At 38.7% G+C, this 18,275-nt stretch overlaps 1 protein-coding gene across 1 annotated transcript; it reads left to right on the top strand.

The window, feature by feature from the left end:
* The first annotated feature begins 1,141 nt into the window (after positions 1-1,141).
* mapk14b (mitogen-activated protein kinase 14b) lies at positions 1,142-18,186 on the top strand. Its single transcript, XM_077572638.1, has 12 exons — positions 1,142-1,663; positions 8,566-8,695; positions 11,131-11,189; positions 12,188-12,299; positions 13,402-13,431; positions 13,621-13,668; positions 13,938-14,052; positions 14,620-14,691; positions 15,679-15,758; positions 16,166-16,244; positions 16,364-16,537; positions 16,638-18,186. The coding sequence occupies exons 1-12, from the start codon at positions 1,548-1,550 to the stop codon at positions 16,703-16,705; spliced, it is 1,083 nt and encodes a 360-aa protein (XP_077428764.1). The 5' UTR covers positions 1,142-1,547; the 3' UTR covers positions 16,706-18,186.
* The last annotated feature ends 89 nt before the right edge of the window (positions 18,187-18,275 follow it).

The following is an 18,275-nucleotide window of genomic DNA, read 5'->3' as shown; positions in this document are numbered from 1 at the left end:
CTTGTATATTGTTTTTATTTATAAAAAAAAAAACAATTACATAAAAATATCTCACTGTTTTTAGTTTTATGTTTATTCAGGGACTGTGTGTGGCACTAAAGAAATAAATGAACAATCGTTACCAATGCAATCAGCTGCTGTACAAGTGGAATTTTGGAAGTAACCTTTTTTTTCTAGTTTCTACCTTCCATTAACAACTTGGTGTTTGTAATCCGATCAAGCAGGTTGACTTATAAAGATTAAGTCTGCCACATTTAGAGGGAAAAAAAGGCATCCGTTTGCTTTGTCATCACGGATGTAGATTTTTCTATGTGACCCTTTCCCAATAAGTACACATTGTTTGCGCAGTTTTGACACTTGAAATAATTGTTGATGTGTTGACAAGTCAATATAAGATTAGCCGAATATAAAGATAATTAGAATTGGGATTCTATATATATATATATATATATATATATATCTATATATATCTATATCTATATATATATCTATATATATATCTATATATATATCTATATATATATATATATAATATATATATATAATATATTTTATATATATATATAATATATATATAATATATATATATAATATATATATATATATAATATATATATATAATATATATATATATATATATAATATATATATATATATATAATATATACATATAATATATATATATATATATATAATATATATAATATATATATATATATTATATATATATCAAATTATTGTTATTATATTATATATATATACAATTATATATATATATATAATATATATATATATACATATATATATATATATATATATGGATTGCTAGCTATAATCTTTAGGGTTGACTGCTACATTTATTGCTTTGTGTACGCATAAAATTAAATGAGTTTAAATTAATTAAAATGGTGCTACACACACCTAATAAATGCAAATAAATATGGATAGACAGCAATGCACAGTACAGTATTAATGATTTAAGTTTATTATCACAAATGTCATTGATTTGTTTAATGACGTCACCAACAGTTTATTTTATTTGTTTAAGTTCACTCACTCACACAAACGCACACATACAAATAATCGTCTCCCGAGTGGGGAAGCGAACCCTCACCGAATGCATCGAAGGCACCAACAGTTTCCTTTCGGAGCACCATTTTCGCGTTCTCGCGACACTTCCGTGCCGGGAGCGCGCTGTGACCAAGACAAATACGCGCTCACGTTTCCGCATGCCGAGCAGAACACGAAAGCAAGCGAATAATCCAGTTGAGGCTCGTCCAACCTGACCGAGCGCCTTCAGAGAAGAGGAAGTTACCTCCGCCGAGGAGGTGCACACAGCATTGGAGAGCTTTCTTTGGAACTCGTTTTGCACCACGAGGCGCCCCTAGTTGTCTTTTCCCCCCACTCCAGAAATCGCATCAGTTTTGCCGATTTATCACCAAAGAGTGTAGCCAGCCTTCTCGTGGGTGCCACACGGGGAGGAGAGGGCACAAGTTTCCGCTGTCTTGTTTCGCCTCCTCGCCGCGGAGCTACTTAAATCCGCAGGAATGTCGCAGGAGAGACCCACTTTTTACCGGCAGGAGCTCAACAAAACAATGTGGGAGGTCCCGGAGCGGTACCAGAACCTGTCTCCCGTCGGATCTGGTGCCTATGGTTCTGTTTGGTAAGCAGATGCTTTCAACATGCCCTACCTTTTCATAGTTCCCAAAAACAGCGTGCACGCTCTCAAGTTGTCATTTGTTACCCTTCCTTTTAACACCTGTTTGTTTCCTGAATTTTCCAAGTTGAAAATGTGCAGCTTTTTACCCGCCGTATTAGTGGTGGCGTGCCTGTGCATGCTCCTTCATCAGTCCCGTGAACAGCCTCTTCATCAGATTTGATTACGGTTTAGGACACTGCGATTGTGTCCAAGGCTCCAGCATGCACAAGCTAACGCTTTGCATTGGCGCTCTGCATGCATTACACAGTTTCCAGTTGGGTGCAGGCGGCCTGCAGAGAACCAGAAGGTCACGTGGTTTGCAGTAAGTAAAGTAGGCCCCCTTGTGCACAGCGAGGGCTTTGAATAGGAGGCTGAAAAAAAAGAGCAGGGTGATGACTCTAGAATGATGTCACTCTTTGTAGTACACCCATGATTCACTGTCCCGAGGCGAGGCGAGGCGCACAACTCTTAGTCATCACTAAATTCTGTCATTGCACCTCACTCTTCAGTCGTTCTATACACGTCTGTGCACTTAGGTGCACTTTTCGATGCTCAATGTGTAAGCAATGACATCACCTTGCAGTGAAACTTCAATGCCGTATGCAAATAATGCATATTAGCAGCCCGCCTTAGTCCTCTTCTATACATCATTGCATTTGCTACTTTAAAGAGCCCTCTTTTGACATACTATACAAAAACTAAACTATACCCTAAGATCCCAACCACAGTTGACTTTCCTTCTTTTTATGTCTGTTTTACGTCATCTGTGGAGGATGAAAAAAGTAACAACTTAACAAGCCTATTTTGACAAAAGAAAGAAGTACATCCATCCATTTTCTCTATTCATTTTGTTCAGGTCATAAGGAGCTGGAGCCTATTCCGGTGTAGTGTGATTTTCACAATTTGCCGTAGCACTATTTGAAGTGGAAAAACTGATTACAGTACACCAAATTGAGGCAAGTAGAGCTGAGCCAGTGCTGTGGCTTTGAAAAGCTGCAAAATTTGCACTCATCCGAATCTCGGAAACTTTTCTAACACTTTGCATGACAAAAATACATAATTGTTTTGTAAAAAAAAGTACAGACAACGCAAACAGAATAAATGGAGTTAAATGAACACTGTGCTTGACAAAATTAATTATAATATAAAAGGTACCAAATTTAAGAGCTAAGGCAAAAACTATGATCAAAGCTACTGAACAACAAATAAATGCGCATAACACAAGTGAGAAAAACCTCAATGCCATCAAAACTTATCATTTGCAATTGTTCTTATGCTTTTGTATCAAATTGTGAAGGAATATGTGCAGGTTTGAGTTATAAAGTACTATGACTGTCAAACCAGCACTTAGAGTGAATCACAATATGGACTGAGTGCTTCCATTTAACTCTCCATGTCTCAGCTTTGTGCGGTCTACTTACAGACCCCAAACATGCACATGTACATATTCACTAATGAATCATCAAGCACATCAAATCCTATTCTTTCTGTCATTGTAACCGGTTTTAGCATGTTTATTTCATAAAGTTTAATCAAGTTGACTTCATGTGAAATTGTATCCTAATTGTCATTGAGTGTAAAAGAGAGTTAAGAGCTAAAAAAAATGAGACTAAAATGTGGAACCTGACAGCACTTACTTTGATGATAAACGGAACAACTTGTTCTGCTTCTTATTTAATTGTCTTTTGTTGGCGTTGAACTTTTTTATTTTTTTATTGTTACACCAGTTCTGTTAGTTCCTGTCATAAAGAGAGGATATTACTAGACCAATAACGGTAAATCCAATTAACCGCAAGTGTTCTTTCCATGATCATGGAGATAATCTAAAATAGACATAGGTTAGATTCTTACTTGATTTTTTTTTGTTAGATTTTACTTGTTGCACTTTATTTATGTAGTTTTGCACAAAAGAAAATTAAAAACAAGACAGTTGAGACAATTTCTGTCTTCCATCTTCTTGCCGAGTGATCGGATTAGGACTCGGTATCGGCAGCTACTCAAAACCCAAGTGACAACAAATATATTGGAACATTTCGCAGGTGAACACGTTCAGTGGAAACAGGCGAGTGTCATAATTGAGTACAAGAGGAGCTTGAGTAATCACAAGCAAGTGTGGGGTGCAGTTCAAAGCTTTCCAACTGATTTACAATAATTTCCAGCGTACAGTTGTGAGGAATTAGGGCATTCCTTCAGAGAAGCTGGAGAAATGTGTACACTTAAAGAGGAAGTCAACCCGAAAATTTTTATTTATTTTTTTTTACAATAATTTGTTGTATGCAGCCCCACTAGTCTAAACTTGGTCTTCCGATTAATATTGTATTTGTGGAATATGAGTTAAGCAGCAAATTCCACCTGTTTTTCTCCATCTCAGGGGGCGGCCATTTTGCCACTTGCTGTTGCAGTTGCACAGGGCTCAAGCTAACAACCAATCATGGCTCAGCTTCAGAAAACAGGTGAGCTGTGATTGGTTGACTCCTAATAACCAGTCATGTCTCAGGCGCTCAGCTTCAGAAAACAGGTGAGCCGTGATTGGTCGTCACTTGAGCCCCAAGCAACATTGACGTCATTTTCAGTCTACAGCAATTGGCAAAATGGCCACCCCTGGGATAGATAAAAAGGGGTGGACACAATAATGCTCCAAATGCTATGTGGGCACATATAACATGTTGCAAAGAAATTTTTGGGGATGACTTCCTGCTAAAGCGACAAGGCGGCGTTGAATGCATGACTTTAGACATGTCATGTGGCAGTGGCACCGCATGAAAAACCAACATCACTAACTCATTCACTGCCATTGACGGCTATAGACGTCAAAAATTCATTTGAAGTATTTATATTAGTTTCACATGTTTTCCCCCACTTTTATTAACAAGAGTATGAAAACCTAGAATTGTTTTTATTGTACATTGAGAACAGATATAAAATTGGTGATTAATCATGAGTTAACTCGTGAAGTCATGTGATTCATTACAATTAAAAAAAATGTAACGCCTGATGCCCCTAATTTAAAAAAGAAAAAGAAAAGATTATTAAAAATTAGGGGCGTCCGACGATTACATTTTTTAATTGTAATTAATCGCATGACTTCAATAGTTAACTCACAATTAACTCATTCACTGCCATCAACGTCAAAAATTCATTTGAACTATTTCTATTAGTTTAACATTTTTTCCACTTTTGTTAACAAGAGTATGAAAACCTAAAAAAAATGGTATATTTAGAACAGATATAAAATTTGTGATTAATCGTGAGTTAACTAGTGAAGTCATGCGATTAATTACGAAAAATAATAATTTAAAATCTTTTTTTTGTATTTTTAATAATCTTTTCTTTTTAAAAGAGAAAAAGAAAAAACTAAATATAAAAAATTAGGGGCGTCAGGCGATTTATTATTTTTTTAATCATAATTAATCCCATGACTTCAATAGTTAACTCACAATTAATCCCAAATTTTATATCTGTTCTAAATGTACAATTAAAAAAAAATCTGGGTTTTCATTCTCTTGTTAACAAAAGTGGGAAAAAATGTGAAACTAATAGAAATAGTTCAAATGAATTTTTGTCATCTATACCCGTCAATGGCAGTGAATGTTATAGGATATTACCACATGGGCTTACTAGGAACACTGGATACAACTATCAGCTAACAGACTTATTTACTACAAGTGCAACTTAAAACGCTGCTTTGCAAGGCCAAAGACATATCATCATCATCATCATCATCATCATCATCAGTACACAGAAACCAAACTCGGCTGATGCTGAAGTATAAAACTCCTGTAGTGTCCACAGTCCACATGTCATATTGTTTTTGGAACTCATGGAAGTCATGTCCTCTGGGCTGAAGATGAAAAAAAAAAAAAGACCACCAAGTTCAAAAGCCAGCATCTGTGATTGTATGGAGGTGTGTCCATTGCCCTTTGATGCGTTTCCAGGGAAATCAAAGTTTATTTCGGCAAGACTATGCCAAGCCAAGCCACATTTTGCACGTTTTACAACAGTTTGGCTTCAGTAGGCTACTACACTGGGCTGTCTACAGTACATACAGTACAGCGCTGCCTTCCGTGGAAGAACGAAGACCCCAACACTTTAGCAACAGAAATTGTTCATTGTGTTGCGCATGGGAAATAAATCCTCCTACAAAGCCTCAACGATTCATGCCGTAAATGCTAGACAGAAATGTACCCCCGTCCTAGATTTCTTGGAATGTTTGGACGTCAGATTCAAATGAGTGAGTATTTTAAAAGATCCAAAGGGTCATCAAATATTCATATTTTGACATTGTAAAGCCATGATATAGATATTCAACCATCGTGTGTACATCTACCAACTGTCCTTACTTGCCGAGACTCACCCCTTCTCCAATGTCACAGCATCGCTCCTTTTGCATTTTTATGGCCGCTGTCTTATTATCCTTGCTTTTTATGACCAACTAATTGGATTCTGTTTGCATACACCCATCTTGTTTGCCCTCCAGATCAGTGGCACTTTAAAACGACAGCGTGCACGCAGCTTTGTGAAGTCAGTGTTCATCTGAGAGTGTGTCTTCCACTCGGATGACACACAAGCCATCTCTCAAGGCTGAGGGGGACAGAAAGTCCACCGGTTGCGTGTGATTATCGCATTCGTGCTGGAGAAGAAAAACACTGTGCTTATCTTAATGTTGTTATTACGGGTATTTAGGCATATCATTCGGTGGCACTTTGACACATTTTGATAGGCTGCTGACTAAAGTTCGTAAGTGTTGGTGTCCCTGTATCGGAAGTGTCACCTGAGGAAATGACTCACCTCTTCCACTTGAAACATGTAATGGATAAATATAGTTGAATGTCCAGGTCATATTGCACTTGCAATTTGGGTCACTGGTGCAGGTAGTTTTGCAGTTCAGCTGCCAAGACTCAATGTGGGTAAACCGCTCCCTGCTTGGTGTCTCTGTGTCTCGCCACAGTCTGCACAAGATCTTGTAATGAGCCATTTGTAATGCAGTGTAACTAGTTGACCTAGAAGGAATGTGAGTTATTGTAAGGGGGCCATATTCCCACCCCCCCAGTTAACGCAGGCCAGGCCCATCTGGCTCACAGCCTCTCTTCCGCCTCATTGGACCCGGTTGTCAAATATCTTGGTTTTCTAGTTTGGCTGGCAACAATTTACCAACTTGACCGAAAATGTTAGCTTGCTGTCAGTCAGACAATACAGCTAGAATTTAAGTCACTTTCGGTCTGTGTTTCACTTTTCTTTTTGTCACACCCATTTCTGTTCTGGTTTTTCTGACAATGAGGCATAGAGTTACACTACTGTAGATAAGTGACCCACATGTTGCATATTCACATTTGTTGATCCAATCATCTTTTATCTTTTTTTTTTATTTATTTATTTTTTTTTATATACTTTATTGTTATGTGAAAACTGCTAGAACTTTTTTTTTTTTTTTTTTTTTTTTGCACTGCCCTCACGGACGTGGTTGCTGTCAAGGCTGTTCTAGAAAACTAGAGTGGCAGAATGCAGGCCTATAAAGACTAAACTATTTTTTGGGGGTTTGCATCAAAGTATATTATAGCCACCTACATGGTGTGTACCCGTTAATTTTGTGTGTGTAAATGTGTGTGTGTGTGTGTGTGTATATATATATATGCCTGAGGGTGTTATTTACACAATTGCAGACCAGGTGTTTCTTTTCTAAAGTTAAAAAATATATATATATTTATTGACAATTCCGAGCTTACATCACAAGTCAAAATGGGGGTCTTATGCCGCATTCGAGAAAGGTTTGAAGAGTCAGATTTATCCCATTCGGAATTTCATAGTGTCACAGTTCCGCCCTCAAAGAGTTTGAGGCAAATGTTAGCAACAATGCTGATTCCAATGAATTGTTTGTTGTTCTGGTTAACACAGTCATTCCAAATCACATTGTGTCATGTGAACGTATGTCATGTATTTGCATTTGCTTCCAATACTTTGAGATCGGAACTGATACAATCCGAATGGGATAAATCCCATTTCCCACTTTCTTCGAATGCAGCATTTTTCTCTGTGAAAAGGACACTCTCCGCTCCTTGAAATGCATTGGACTTTATAATGTTGTAATTTGATTTGTAAGGATTGTTTTCATTTGTTAGTCACAATACGCATGTACATCGATGTGTTATGTTTATTTATTGGTCGACGTATTAGTCAATGTGTCAAGAGACTTGCGTGAAAGTTTAGGGCAATTTAGCTAGCTAGCTAGTTGAGGTGAGGTAACTTTATTTGTACCGAAGGTTATATTTGCTTGTAGTCTGTTCACATATAAAGACGTCGGTTTGCAGTTTTAATGAAATCCCACATCTTGATCTTCACCAAAAATCGAATGGGGTCATTCACTTCCATAAAGTGCCAGAGAACTGATTAAGCAGGTCTCGCAAACAAAGAAACATGAACTCCTTGGTGTGGGAAATTGATATTAGTACAATGCTAAATGGAGCTGCCATCGTGCAGTGAGTAATAAAAGTTTGGCTGCCTTTCTTGGGCAACACCCAAAGACATTTTGCAACACTGAACTGGCTGAGGGTTTTTATTGTTGTCCGGAATTGATCTTTAACAGTTTAGTTGGTGTTTTTGCTGTACATAAATATTGGATTTTCGCACGTGTGCCTTTTACACAATACAACTAATGAGTAACCGCAGATTCAGTCATGTTTCTTCCTTGTACAGCTTCTGACAGTCGGTTTTCGGGGGAAACCAATGCCCTGCATGTTTTCTACATGCTTTGTTTACAAGGCAGCCCACAGTGCACCATTTTATCTCGGGAAACGTCACTGACTTTGATATATTGCACCTTTTTACAGTGAACATCTTAGCATAGACTGCTACTTTTGTGTATCTTACAGTTCATCATTTGACGTAAAGACGAGCCTAAAGGTAGCAGTGAAGAAGTTGTCCAGACCTTTCCAATCCATCATCCATGCAAAGAGAACTTACAGAGAGCTGCGGCTGCTAAAACATATGAAGCATGAAAATGTAAGTATAAACACCCTCTAATTCAAGCTAAAAGGCCGCAGTTGCTTAATTACAAATCCATGATGGCGGTGTTTAGAGCCAAACGGATGAGAATTATGTCTGTCCCAGTATTTCAAACTCGGAATTGCACCATTTGTTAAATGAAAGTGAATTATGTGCTATTGCTGTAAAATGGTGAGTGGTGTATGGCATGTTTTTAAGGAATTGCTAAATATTGTGATCATCGGTAGTTGTATTTGCACAATGAGGGAAAAAAAACTACTGTGGCACTTTGTTTAAACGTCTTAGTAAAGCTCATTGATTAGAGATCCTTCCAGCAATGTCACCATGTGGTGCGTGTAATGGCGAATATATGACCAGAGGGTGTGAGAAGAAGAATTTAAAACCACCGTGTTGTTGTGCAATGTGGATAAATCACCTGCAGACACTTGCCCACACACTTTTACAGTAGATGCTGTGTGCTGGTGCTACATCCACTTTGACCACTTAATGTTACATAATCACATAGTCTTGTCAAGCGAGCGGCTCCAGGCAAAGGATGTGAGCTGCTCTAAAAGCAATCTATGCATTTGTGAAGCTTATACAGATGTCACAAAGCGGGGAATTTTAAGCTGATCAAGTATGGGCGGTTGCTGTGCACAATTAATAATTTATTTTATTTTATCACGCTAGAAAGTTTCCACTCATGGTTGCATACATCCAAAGGGTGAATCATTATTGGAATCTAGCTGCTGTTGTTCTTTGCAACTGACACCGCAAATTCCTGCAGTGCATCATAGATGTTCACCCCACCTTCACTTAATCCTCAGTTCCAGTTGAAGGAAAACAAGGGCAAATCATGAGGCTACCAATGCTATGTTTTGGTGCTTTTGTGCAAGAAAACAGCAGACGCCAGACGGAATAGTTAAAATTGAAGCAGGAGATGATGCAATCAGGTTATTGATGTGTCACTTAGTACACTATATCCACTATATCTTTGTATTTATTATCAGTTTGTGGCCTGAGGTGGATTGGGGGTGTGGCTGGATCATTTTTGCTAGAATGCTCTTACTGAAGAGGAAGGACAAAGTGACGCTTAATCCAAACTTTATTGAAAACTAACCACACTTCCTCATGTCGTGAAAAGGTTCCCTAGAGAGAAGCATTTCCACGCCAAAACATGATTAAAACTAGTCTAGCAGGCTCCCTGTCAGCAGCCACACAACATATGCTTTTCTAATATATTTCTTTTCATTGTGTCATTAATGATTGACTGATCTATCATGTGTAAAACTGGACCCATGGGATAAAAATGGGGAAAAAAATGGGGGAAAAAATGGGGATTTTGTAGACGCAGTGTCTCTTTTATTCCACCCACTACACGTACACACCTGGGCCAATCCGCATTTGAGTAAACAAACACCCTCTGGCCATGATATGCGGTAATTTGTCATCAAGCATATTGCCGTATTATTTCATCATAACATAGAAAATTGCATGCAGTGTATTATTTTTTTTTTTGTCTGTGGGTTCTAAATTCAGCAGCGTGTTATATTACTTACCTTTTGTTGCACAGACGGTAGAGAGACATTCTGTTTTCCTCCCGCTGTTGCTGGGAGACTCCCTGGGTTTTGAGTTTGGAAGCTAGGATTAACCAATCAGATATTTGTTGTGTCTGTAGCCGACCAATCATCTGTGTGAGTGTTCTGTGTGGGCGGGCCCATGGCGAGCAGCTATGACACAACTGCGTTTTACAATACCGTACTGTACTTATCCATGGCACTCTGTTTTGCAAGGGGGAAGGGTTCACGGGTGTGCATCCGTGTATGACCTCCTTATCTTTTCTGAAATTGTCTGGCATTGAAAGAGTTGATGTATATTTTCATAAATACTTAATAAATCTATGTTTTTAATCAATCATTTCTACAGCAGCCCTCGATCACCTGCATTCTGCTATCTTTTAACTCCAGCATGTGTGCTTTCGTCACTGTTCAGAGCTGCGTGTGGTGATTGTACAAACTTTGCGGCATGCCACCATCATCATATTATTTTTAGATGTGATGATGCTATAAGACAAACAAGTTTAGTCAGTGCTTAACTTGCATGTTCTCTGGCTTGACCTTGTTTCATTTACTGCTGTTGATTTGCATTCCACACGGGCTTAAAAATAAATACACTTCATAATTATTGGGAAAAGAACAATTGTTCCTTCCGGACAGTGGTTATGTTTGCCAGACCCATTGCCATTGATGAATTTGAATACACAAACAAAAACGGTGTGCCACTATAATCTGATCTAACCGTAAATGTTTGTGTGGTGTGAAAGTAAGGAAATGGCTTAGCTGTCTGCTTGAGCAAATAAAAGTCATGATTTTGAAAAACACTAATATAGTGTTTTCATCAGTGTGTGTGTAAACATGATCTTTACTCTCTCTTCCCCCCCCCCCCTTCCTCAGGTGATCGGTCTGTTAGACGTTTTCACACCTGCAACAAGCTTAGAAGAGTTCAGTGATGTGTAAGTTACACTTTCCCCCCACCCTTTCATCACTTAAAATGACCACTAGTGTGAAGTAGAACGCATTGTACCTTACATGTAGTGTTTTAGGTGAATGTAGGTTAAGCAGATGCACTGTGCACATTGGAGTTGTTTCCATGGTAACAGCCATCTGGCAGTCTGCGCATTTGTGTGCGCAGACAACTCCAGTGAGTGTTTACAGGGTCTCTCCGTGGGGGTGACGTCATGAAGCTTGTTGCACTTCTAGGTCACTACGACTAAACGTGTGAGGTCTAGCATCCTAACTACTCTTTGACATGGGGCAATAATTTATGCACACTTGCATAATCAGCTCTGTTTTAATGCAATTGTTATAGTTTTTCTGATTTGATTCCCAATTTGTGAAAATGCATGACTTAAAGGGGAAGTCAATCGTAAACATTTGTTGACAATAATATGTTATATGTGACCTCACTAGTGTAAACATGGCATTCTGATTAATATTACATTAGTGGAATATGAATTATGAAGCAAAATCTAGCCATCTCAGAGGGTGGCCATTTTGCCACTTTCTGTCGACTGAAGATGACATCACAGCTCACCTGTTTTCTGAAGCTGAACTGTGATTGGTTGTTAACTGAGACCTGAGCAACTGCGATGTCATTTTCACTCGACAGAAAGTGGCAAAATGGCCGCCTTCTGATATTGATTAAAAACTGCTGCATTTTGCTGCTTTACTCATATTCCACTAACGCAATATTAACCAGAATACCGCATTTAGACTAGTGGGGCTGCATAGGGCATATTGTCTAGTTTTTTTGGGGGGTGTTGACTTCCCCTTTAAGATTGAATTGTAGGTTTCTCTTGTCAACAGAAGGCGCAATGGCAACATATGGCTTAAAAGGATCTTTAATAACTAATTAATGCACTGCAACACCGCAAGGAGCGAGATGCTGCTGTAGAAGCAGGTTTGGCAGTCTCCTTAATGAGTGTCTGATTATTATATTTTTTCTTTGCAGCTACTTGGTGACCCATTTAATGGGGGCAGACCTCAACAACATCGTCAAGTGTCAGAAGCTGACGGATGACCACGTCCAGTTCCTCATCTACCAGATTCTCAGAGGCCTAAAGGTTGGTGAATGTAAAGTCGTGTAGTCGGGCACCGCTGATCAGTTACACGTATGGAAGCATTACGTACTGCTTCATATGTTTTACAGAAGACTGGTCGAGCTCTTGCTTGAATTTGAACAATTATTTCCCATAGTGAAATCACTCCAGGGTCTAATTGTGGTAATTTTAAAACTGTCAATTGTAGATGTTTTAAGTCACATTTTTTAAAAATGTTTTCATGCATGCTTTGCAATATAATTGTATAATAATTAGAGCTGTCAAACGATTACATTTTTAATCAGATTAATGCCATTTTAGAATTTTGAGTAATCACGATTAATCGCTTCTTTAAAAGGCTTTTTTTCCCCAACTTTTTTTGCCCGCCAAATTTAACGAGCACCTATGTGTTAATTATTTCGACATTTAATGTTATGAGGAGGCCTTCAACATTTTTCAATCCAATGCACACGCTCGTCCTCTTTTTCTAATCATTTAATTACTTGCATAATTTAAAATAGGGGAAAAAATTACCCCAATAGTTTGACATGAACAAATATTCTGAATGTCATACACAAACATTTATTCAATGCTTTACTTTAATGCATGTAGTTATGTTTATCGCTCAAACACAACCTGTGCTACCTTTAATGTAACCATCCACTGTCTGCTAAAGGATCATCTGCGGTCCAAATTAATAGTGTGATTAATCTGCGTTAATGCATGATTAACGCTTTCATTTTGACAGCACTAATAATAATAGTAAAATAAAATCTGAGAAAGGCCAGGCATGCAATATGAACGGAAGATTTCAATTGATGTCTTCATTTATGGATCTTCAGTTTGTTTTATTTGGTTGAGATAATCTGCTGGGGTAGCTTATAGGCAGCCTTTTAGTTCTCTCTTCCATGAGAGTTCACCTTACTTTTTGACATGTTTATGCTTCCATTTAAATGTTTACTTGCCATGTGATCAGAGCTCTGATAAACCCTTTCTAAAAGTTACGCAGTTAGACAGCGGAATTACTTTTACTGCTGTAGCTGCAGCATGTGGCTGAACACAAAACTTAGCTTGTTATCAATGACAAATGCATGTGAGTTTAATTTTCTCATTCTTTTCCCTGCAGTACATCCATTCTGCAGACATCATCCACAGAGTAAGTGCTGTTGTAGAGTCAATCATTAAAAAAAAGAAAAAAGCAGAGATCACATTTCACTTAATGCGTATAAGTCCGATACTACATAATAAACACAGCATCAAATTTCCTTTGTTGCGTTTGTGTTGTGATGCTGTTATGTCATACATCATAGCTGTGTTTTTGAATGTTATCTTCTCCCCTCCCCAGGACTTGAAGCCCAGTAATCTGGCTGTAAATGAAGACTGTGAGTTGAAGGTGTGTGGCCATTGAAAGCAAAATACTTGTAACAACATACTGTATAGTACCCACCGGCTCCGTCCAAAATACTGTACTGGAAAAATATTTATGTATAATGCAACCACAATAATCAACATGTTACATTTTCTTTGCAAAAGTGTAATTTTTGATACAACTCTTATATTAGATCTCATTTCATTATACAAAGATGTATTATGCAGCACATGACATAATTTAGGACAGGTGTACTCCTTTATCTCACGTGCATGAATGTTTCGGTCCCTCAGATCCTGGATTTTGGTTTGGCACGGCATACGGATGATGAAATGACTGGCTATGTGGCCACTCGGTGGTATCGAGCCCCAGAGATCATGCTTAACTGGATGCACTACAACATGACAGGTACACACACTCAGATATGACACTGTGTCTTAATTTTCTCATTACGTCATTCATTTTTATATAATTGGAGAGTGTTTTGGGCTGTAATCAGTCACAAACGTAATCCTACTGCAGCAATAAAAAGAGAGAACGCAAATTATTTTTTCCCACTACCATGTTGCCTTAGGCGCAGTGGTGTCCAAACTCGGTCCTCGAGGGCCGGTAGTCCTGCAGGTTTTGGATGTCTCCCTTCTCCAACACAGCTGAAGCTCATCAGCAAGCTCTGCATAAGCATGATAACGACCTTGTTGATTGGAACAGGTGCGTTGGAGCAGGGAAACCTCAAAAACCTGCAGGACTACCGGCCCTCGAGGACCGAGTTTGGACACCACTGCTTAGGGCTCCGTAACAAGTAACATCCAATCAACGCAATATTAACCAGAATACCATGTTTAGACTAGTGGGGCTGCATACAACATATTATTGTAAAACAAAAAACTAATTTGGGTTGACATCCCCTTGAAAAATGAAAAACAGTTTGTTTCAGTGTAAACCATTCACTGTAGTATTGCTGCTTCCATGTTTTAGTGGACATCTGGTCGGTGGGCTGCATCATGGCCGAACTTCTCACCGGACGAACACTGTTTCCCGGCACAGATCGTATCCTTCCACTCTACTTCAACTATCAGTATAGTTGTGGAGAAGGTTATAGATGAATGTACACTTTGGATGAACACGGATAGACATGTGAAATTCAATAGAAATCCATAGTGATCGAATGACCTTCTAATGAGTGCCCCGCTGCAAACGTGTGTGTTATGTGTGTGCGCTGATCGTTTGTGATATCGATGGAGTCCCCTGTGGTCTGTGACTCAGCGCTGCCCACTGTTGTTTCTGTGATACGGCGCACCTTCCTGTTTCTCTCCCACCAAGCATTCCATGCACAGCAGCTAGGTGGTGAGATGTAAAAGGTAGTAAAGGGCTTGCAAAATGCAAACAATACAACATGGATTTTTATGGATGCTCTGTTGAAATGCACCCGCACTAAATGTAACAGTCTGTATGTAGAATTTAGTGTTGATGCACTTGTTTGGCTGCTTCATTGCTGTGCAGAAGCTTATTGCGCAACTATTTTTTTCGTTGCACATGTCCATTTTTTATCTTCTATTTGGAATGATTGTGTCACAGTTGTGTATGCTTCTATGTAAATGTGGGGACGAAATATTCAAAAGGGTCACCCAGTCCGCCTCCACCCTCGCCCCAGTTTTCCTTCATGTCAGTGTGCTAGACATTCATCAATTGAAGCTTATAATGCTGCTTGTCGGAACTTCCCATGGTACGCGCTCTCAATGAAAATCTTCTCGGAGTCTGTGAGTGTTAAGCACGAAAGATTTTGCTGCTCCTTGTTCCTTGCGTTGCATCTTCTTTGCTTCAATTAGTTTTCCAGAACGACTGTTTTAGCATGTACTAGAAGTATGGAGGCACTGTACAAGTGATGAGCCACCACGGCTGAAGAGCTCTAACAGTACCTTCCTTTTTATTTTTATTGTCACCCCAAATGTGTTCCCTCCTAATACACAAAGTCTCTTGAAGTGCCTGTGCTCTTTGACCTTCTTGATTTGATGCCCCTTGACTCAGACACCATAGATATAAACCAGCTGCAGCAGATAATGCGTCTGACGGGGACTCCCCCAGCTTCCCTCATAAGCAGGATGCCCAGCCATGAGGTGAGACCTCTGAAATTCCAAGCTACCTCAGCTGGAGATGCCATCAATCACTTTACATCCAAGATAATAGGCAGATTTGGTGCATAGTGATTTGAGTGCAAGACACTTTTCTGACCATTTACTGTGCATTATCGGCAAACAAGTTTTTGCTCCCATTGATTTTGCTCCCATTGATTTTGTTCCCATCTGTCTCACTGCAGTTGTCACAGCCATTCAGTATTTTGCCTGTTTTGAGCATGTTAACATTGGATGACTAAGTGTTTAAGAGTACAACAAAAACGAATGCACATACTTGAAAGGATGTTGTGAAGGAAGAAAGACACTGAAAGTAATGATGCACTGAAAGTAATGCAGTTTTTTATTTTTTTTTTACATCACATTGACTGGGCTGTGTTTTTCTCTTACAGGCAAGGAACTATATCAACTCACTAGCCCACATGCCCAAGAGAAACTTTGCAGATGTATTCATCGGTGCCAACCCTCTTGGTAAAGTGGGCCTAGTTTTAAATCATCAGTCACTGTTCTCCTGGCTCACTGAGTCCCTCTAGTGGTCTTGTGGGTTGTGTGTGTGACTAAAAGTTATAACAATGTCCTCTGATCTCTAGCTGTGGATCTGCTGGAGAAAATGCTGGTGCTGGACACGGACAAACGGATCACGGCATCTAAGGCGCTGACCCACCCTTACTTTGCTCAATATCACGATCCAGACGACGAGCCTGAAGCAGAGCCTTACGACCAGAGCTTTGAAAGCCGCGAGCTGGAAATTGAGGAGTGGAAGAGTACGTGGACATTTTTGGATAATTGGGGGGAGGGAGCAGAGCTCATGACATAACTTGGATTTGATGTCAACTGCTTCTCCTTCCCTTTCTTGTCCAATAGGGTTAACTTACGAGGAGGTGGTCAGCTTCGAGCCGCCATCGTTCGACAGGGATGAGATGGAATCATGAGGAAGAGTGGAGGCATCCATCTTGAAGCAGAAACACACTTAAAAGAAAACCTGTGCGTGTGATTCAGCCACACTTTCCGAACACCCTCAACACCACCACAATATTCAAGTGCCTGCCGTCTTTAAATCTCTGGGGGATAATTTTCAGGGACTGAACTTGACTGTGTTTATCCCATCCCTCATGTTGTGGTTTTCTTTTGTTTGTTTCTAGTGGAATTAGCAGCTAGCATTACATTATTTTTATTGTGAGTAAATTGGAGCAACTTCTCAGCAAATTTAATTGATAATGAAAATAATACTTAATAAACAAGCAGGATTTAAATGTTTTAAGGAGATATTTATGAAATGCATTCTCTTTCAAATTGCATATTTTTGTACATTGACGTGTGTTAGAATGACAACTAAAGCAGTGTTTGTATACAAGTACTACTAGTACTACTTCAGTCAGGCCAGTAACCATATTGGACCCACAGTATGAATGATGTCATGAGACATAAAAGGAGATTTGTTATTTAATAAAGTATGTATGGCACATCTCTACAGTATATATATGTAAAAGGCTTTGTTTTTATAATTGTAGTCTTTCGATGTTCCTTCTCTACAACCCTGAGATGTTTTTCTGTATTTGTAGATTCATCCCACTCAATCTCCCGTTAGCACTTTAGTTTCTGTACATTAAGCATACTCTCACATCCTGCAGGACCACTGTGGTGTAATGTGTCTTGTTTTAAATAACCATCACAACATTTGCTGACTGTACTTTAATCATATTGCGTTTATAAATCATGTGTTTATTGAATGTTTTATGGACATCAGGCTGTCCTATATTTATATGGACTTTTCTCATGTTTTGTATATTGATGTTAAAGAATGTTGTGTTAAAGGGTTCGGTTTATTTATGGAGAGTTATCCTTTAAACATAAACCAAATGTATTGTCTGCTAATTGAATGCAAACGGGAACAATTCCATTGTTTTAGTCACTTAATGTGTTGCCAGAATACACTGCCACAAACATATTCTGTTTTTAGTTAAATGTCCATAGAAATCATATTGACAACTATCAGATTGATATCATCTGCCAACAAAACAGCTAGGCAGTTTTCTTAAGCGGGCTATTTTATGAATCCAGGTACATTTAGGCATACACATGCTGTCTTTGATTCATTTTCAAATGTGACATTTTATGACTAGTGTGTTGAATCAAGCTCTCGTGATTTTTGTCTTTTTTTTTTCTTTTTCCAATGAATGCTCGAACCACATCTTGTCATTTATTTAAATCATAGAAGGGAAAGTGTATGGGACCTATATGTATTTACTCGCTGGATGCTGAAGCCTCATGAGTTGAATCCAATAGGATACTATCCTTTGCCGCATATAATGTTTAATTATTGATTTTATTGGCACCACTGTTTTGAGGTCTTTTTACATAGCGACCTGTAAAAATGCTACCATAAGAAAATAAAGGTGACTGTTTTTTTAAACTTGAGAAAATGTGCATTGTAGATACAGTTCAGACTCCCGCACAATAGTGAAATATGATATACTGTACAATTATACAGTTCTGTATTAA

The sequence above is a fragment of the Vanacampus margaritifer genome, chromosome 8, assembly GCF_051991255.1.
Source record: "Vanacampus margaritifer isolate UIUO_Vmar chromosome 8, RoL_Vmar_1.0, whole genome shotgun sequence".
NCBI lineage: Eukaryota > Metazoa > Chordata > Actinopteri > Syngnathiformes > Syngnathidae > Vanacampus > Vanacampus margaritifer.
The sequence above is the reverse complement of the archived record's forward strand: the minus strand, read 5'-3'. Positions and strand labels throughout refer to the sequence as shown.

What these genes read in the sequence shown, in the direction of transcription:
- mapk14b (XM_077572638.1), top strand. Translation starts at nt 1,548, where the DNA reads ATGTCGCAGGAGAGACCCACTTTTTACCGGCAGGAGCTCAACAAAACA. An exon ending in ATGAAGACTGTGAGTTGAAG is followed by an intron (nt 13,669 to 13,937) that starts GTGTGTGGCCAT and finishes TCGGTCCCTCAG; the next exon opens with ATCCTGGATTTTGGTTTGGC. An exon ending in GGAAATTGAGGAGTGGAAGA is followed by an intron (nt 16,538 to 16,637) that starts GTACGTGGACAT and finishes CTTGTCCAATAG; the next exon opens with GGTTAACTTACGAGGAGGTG.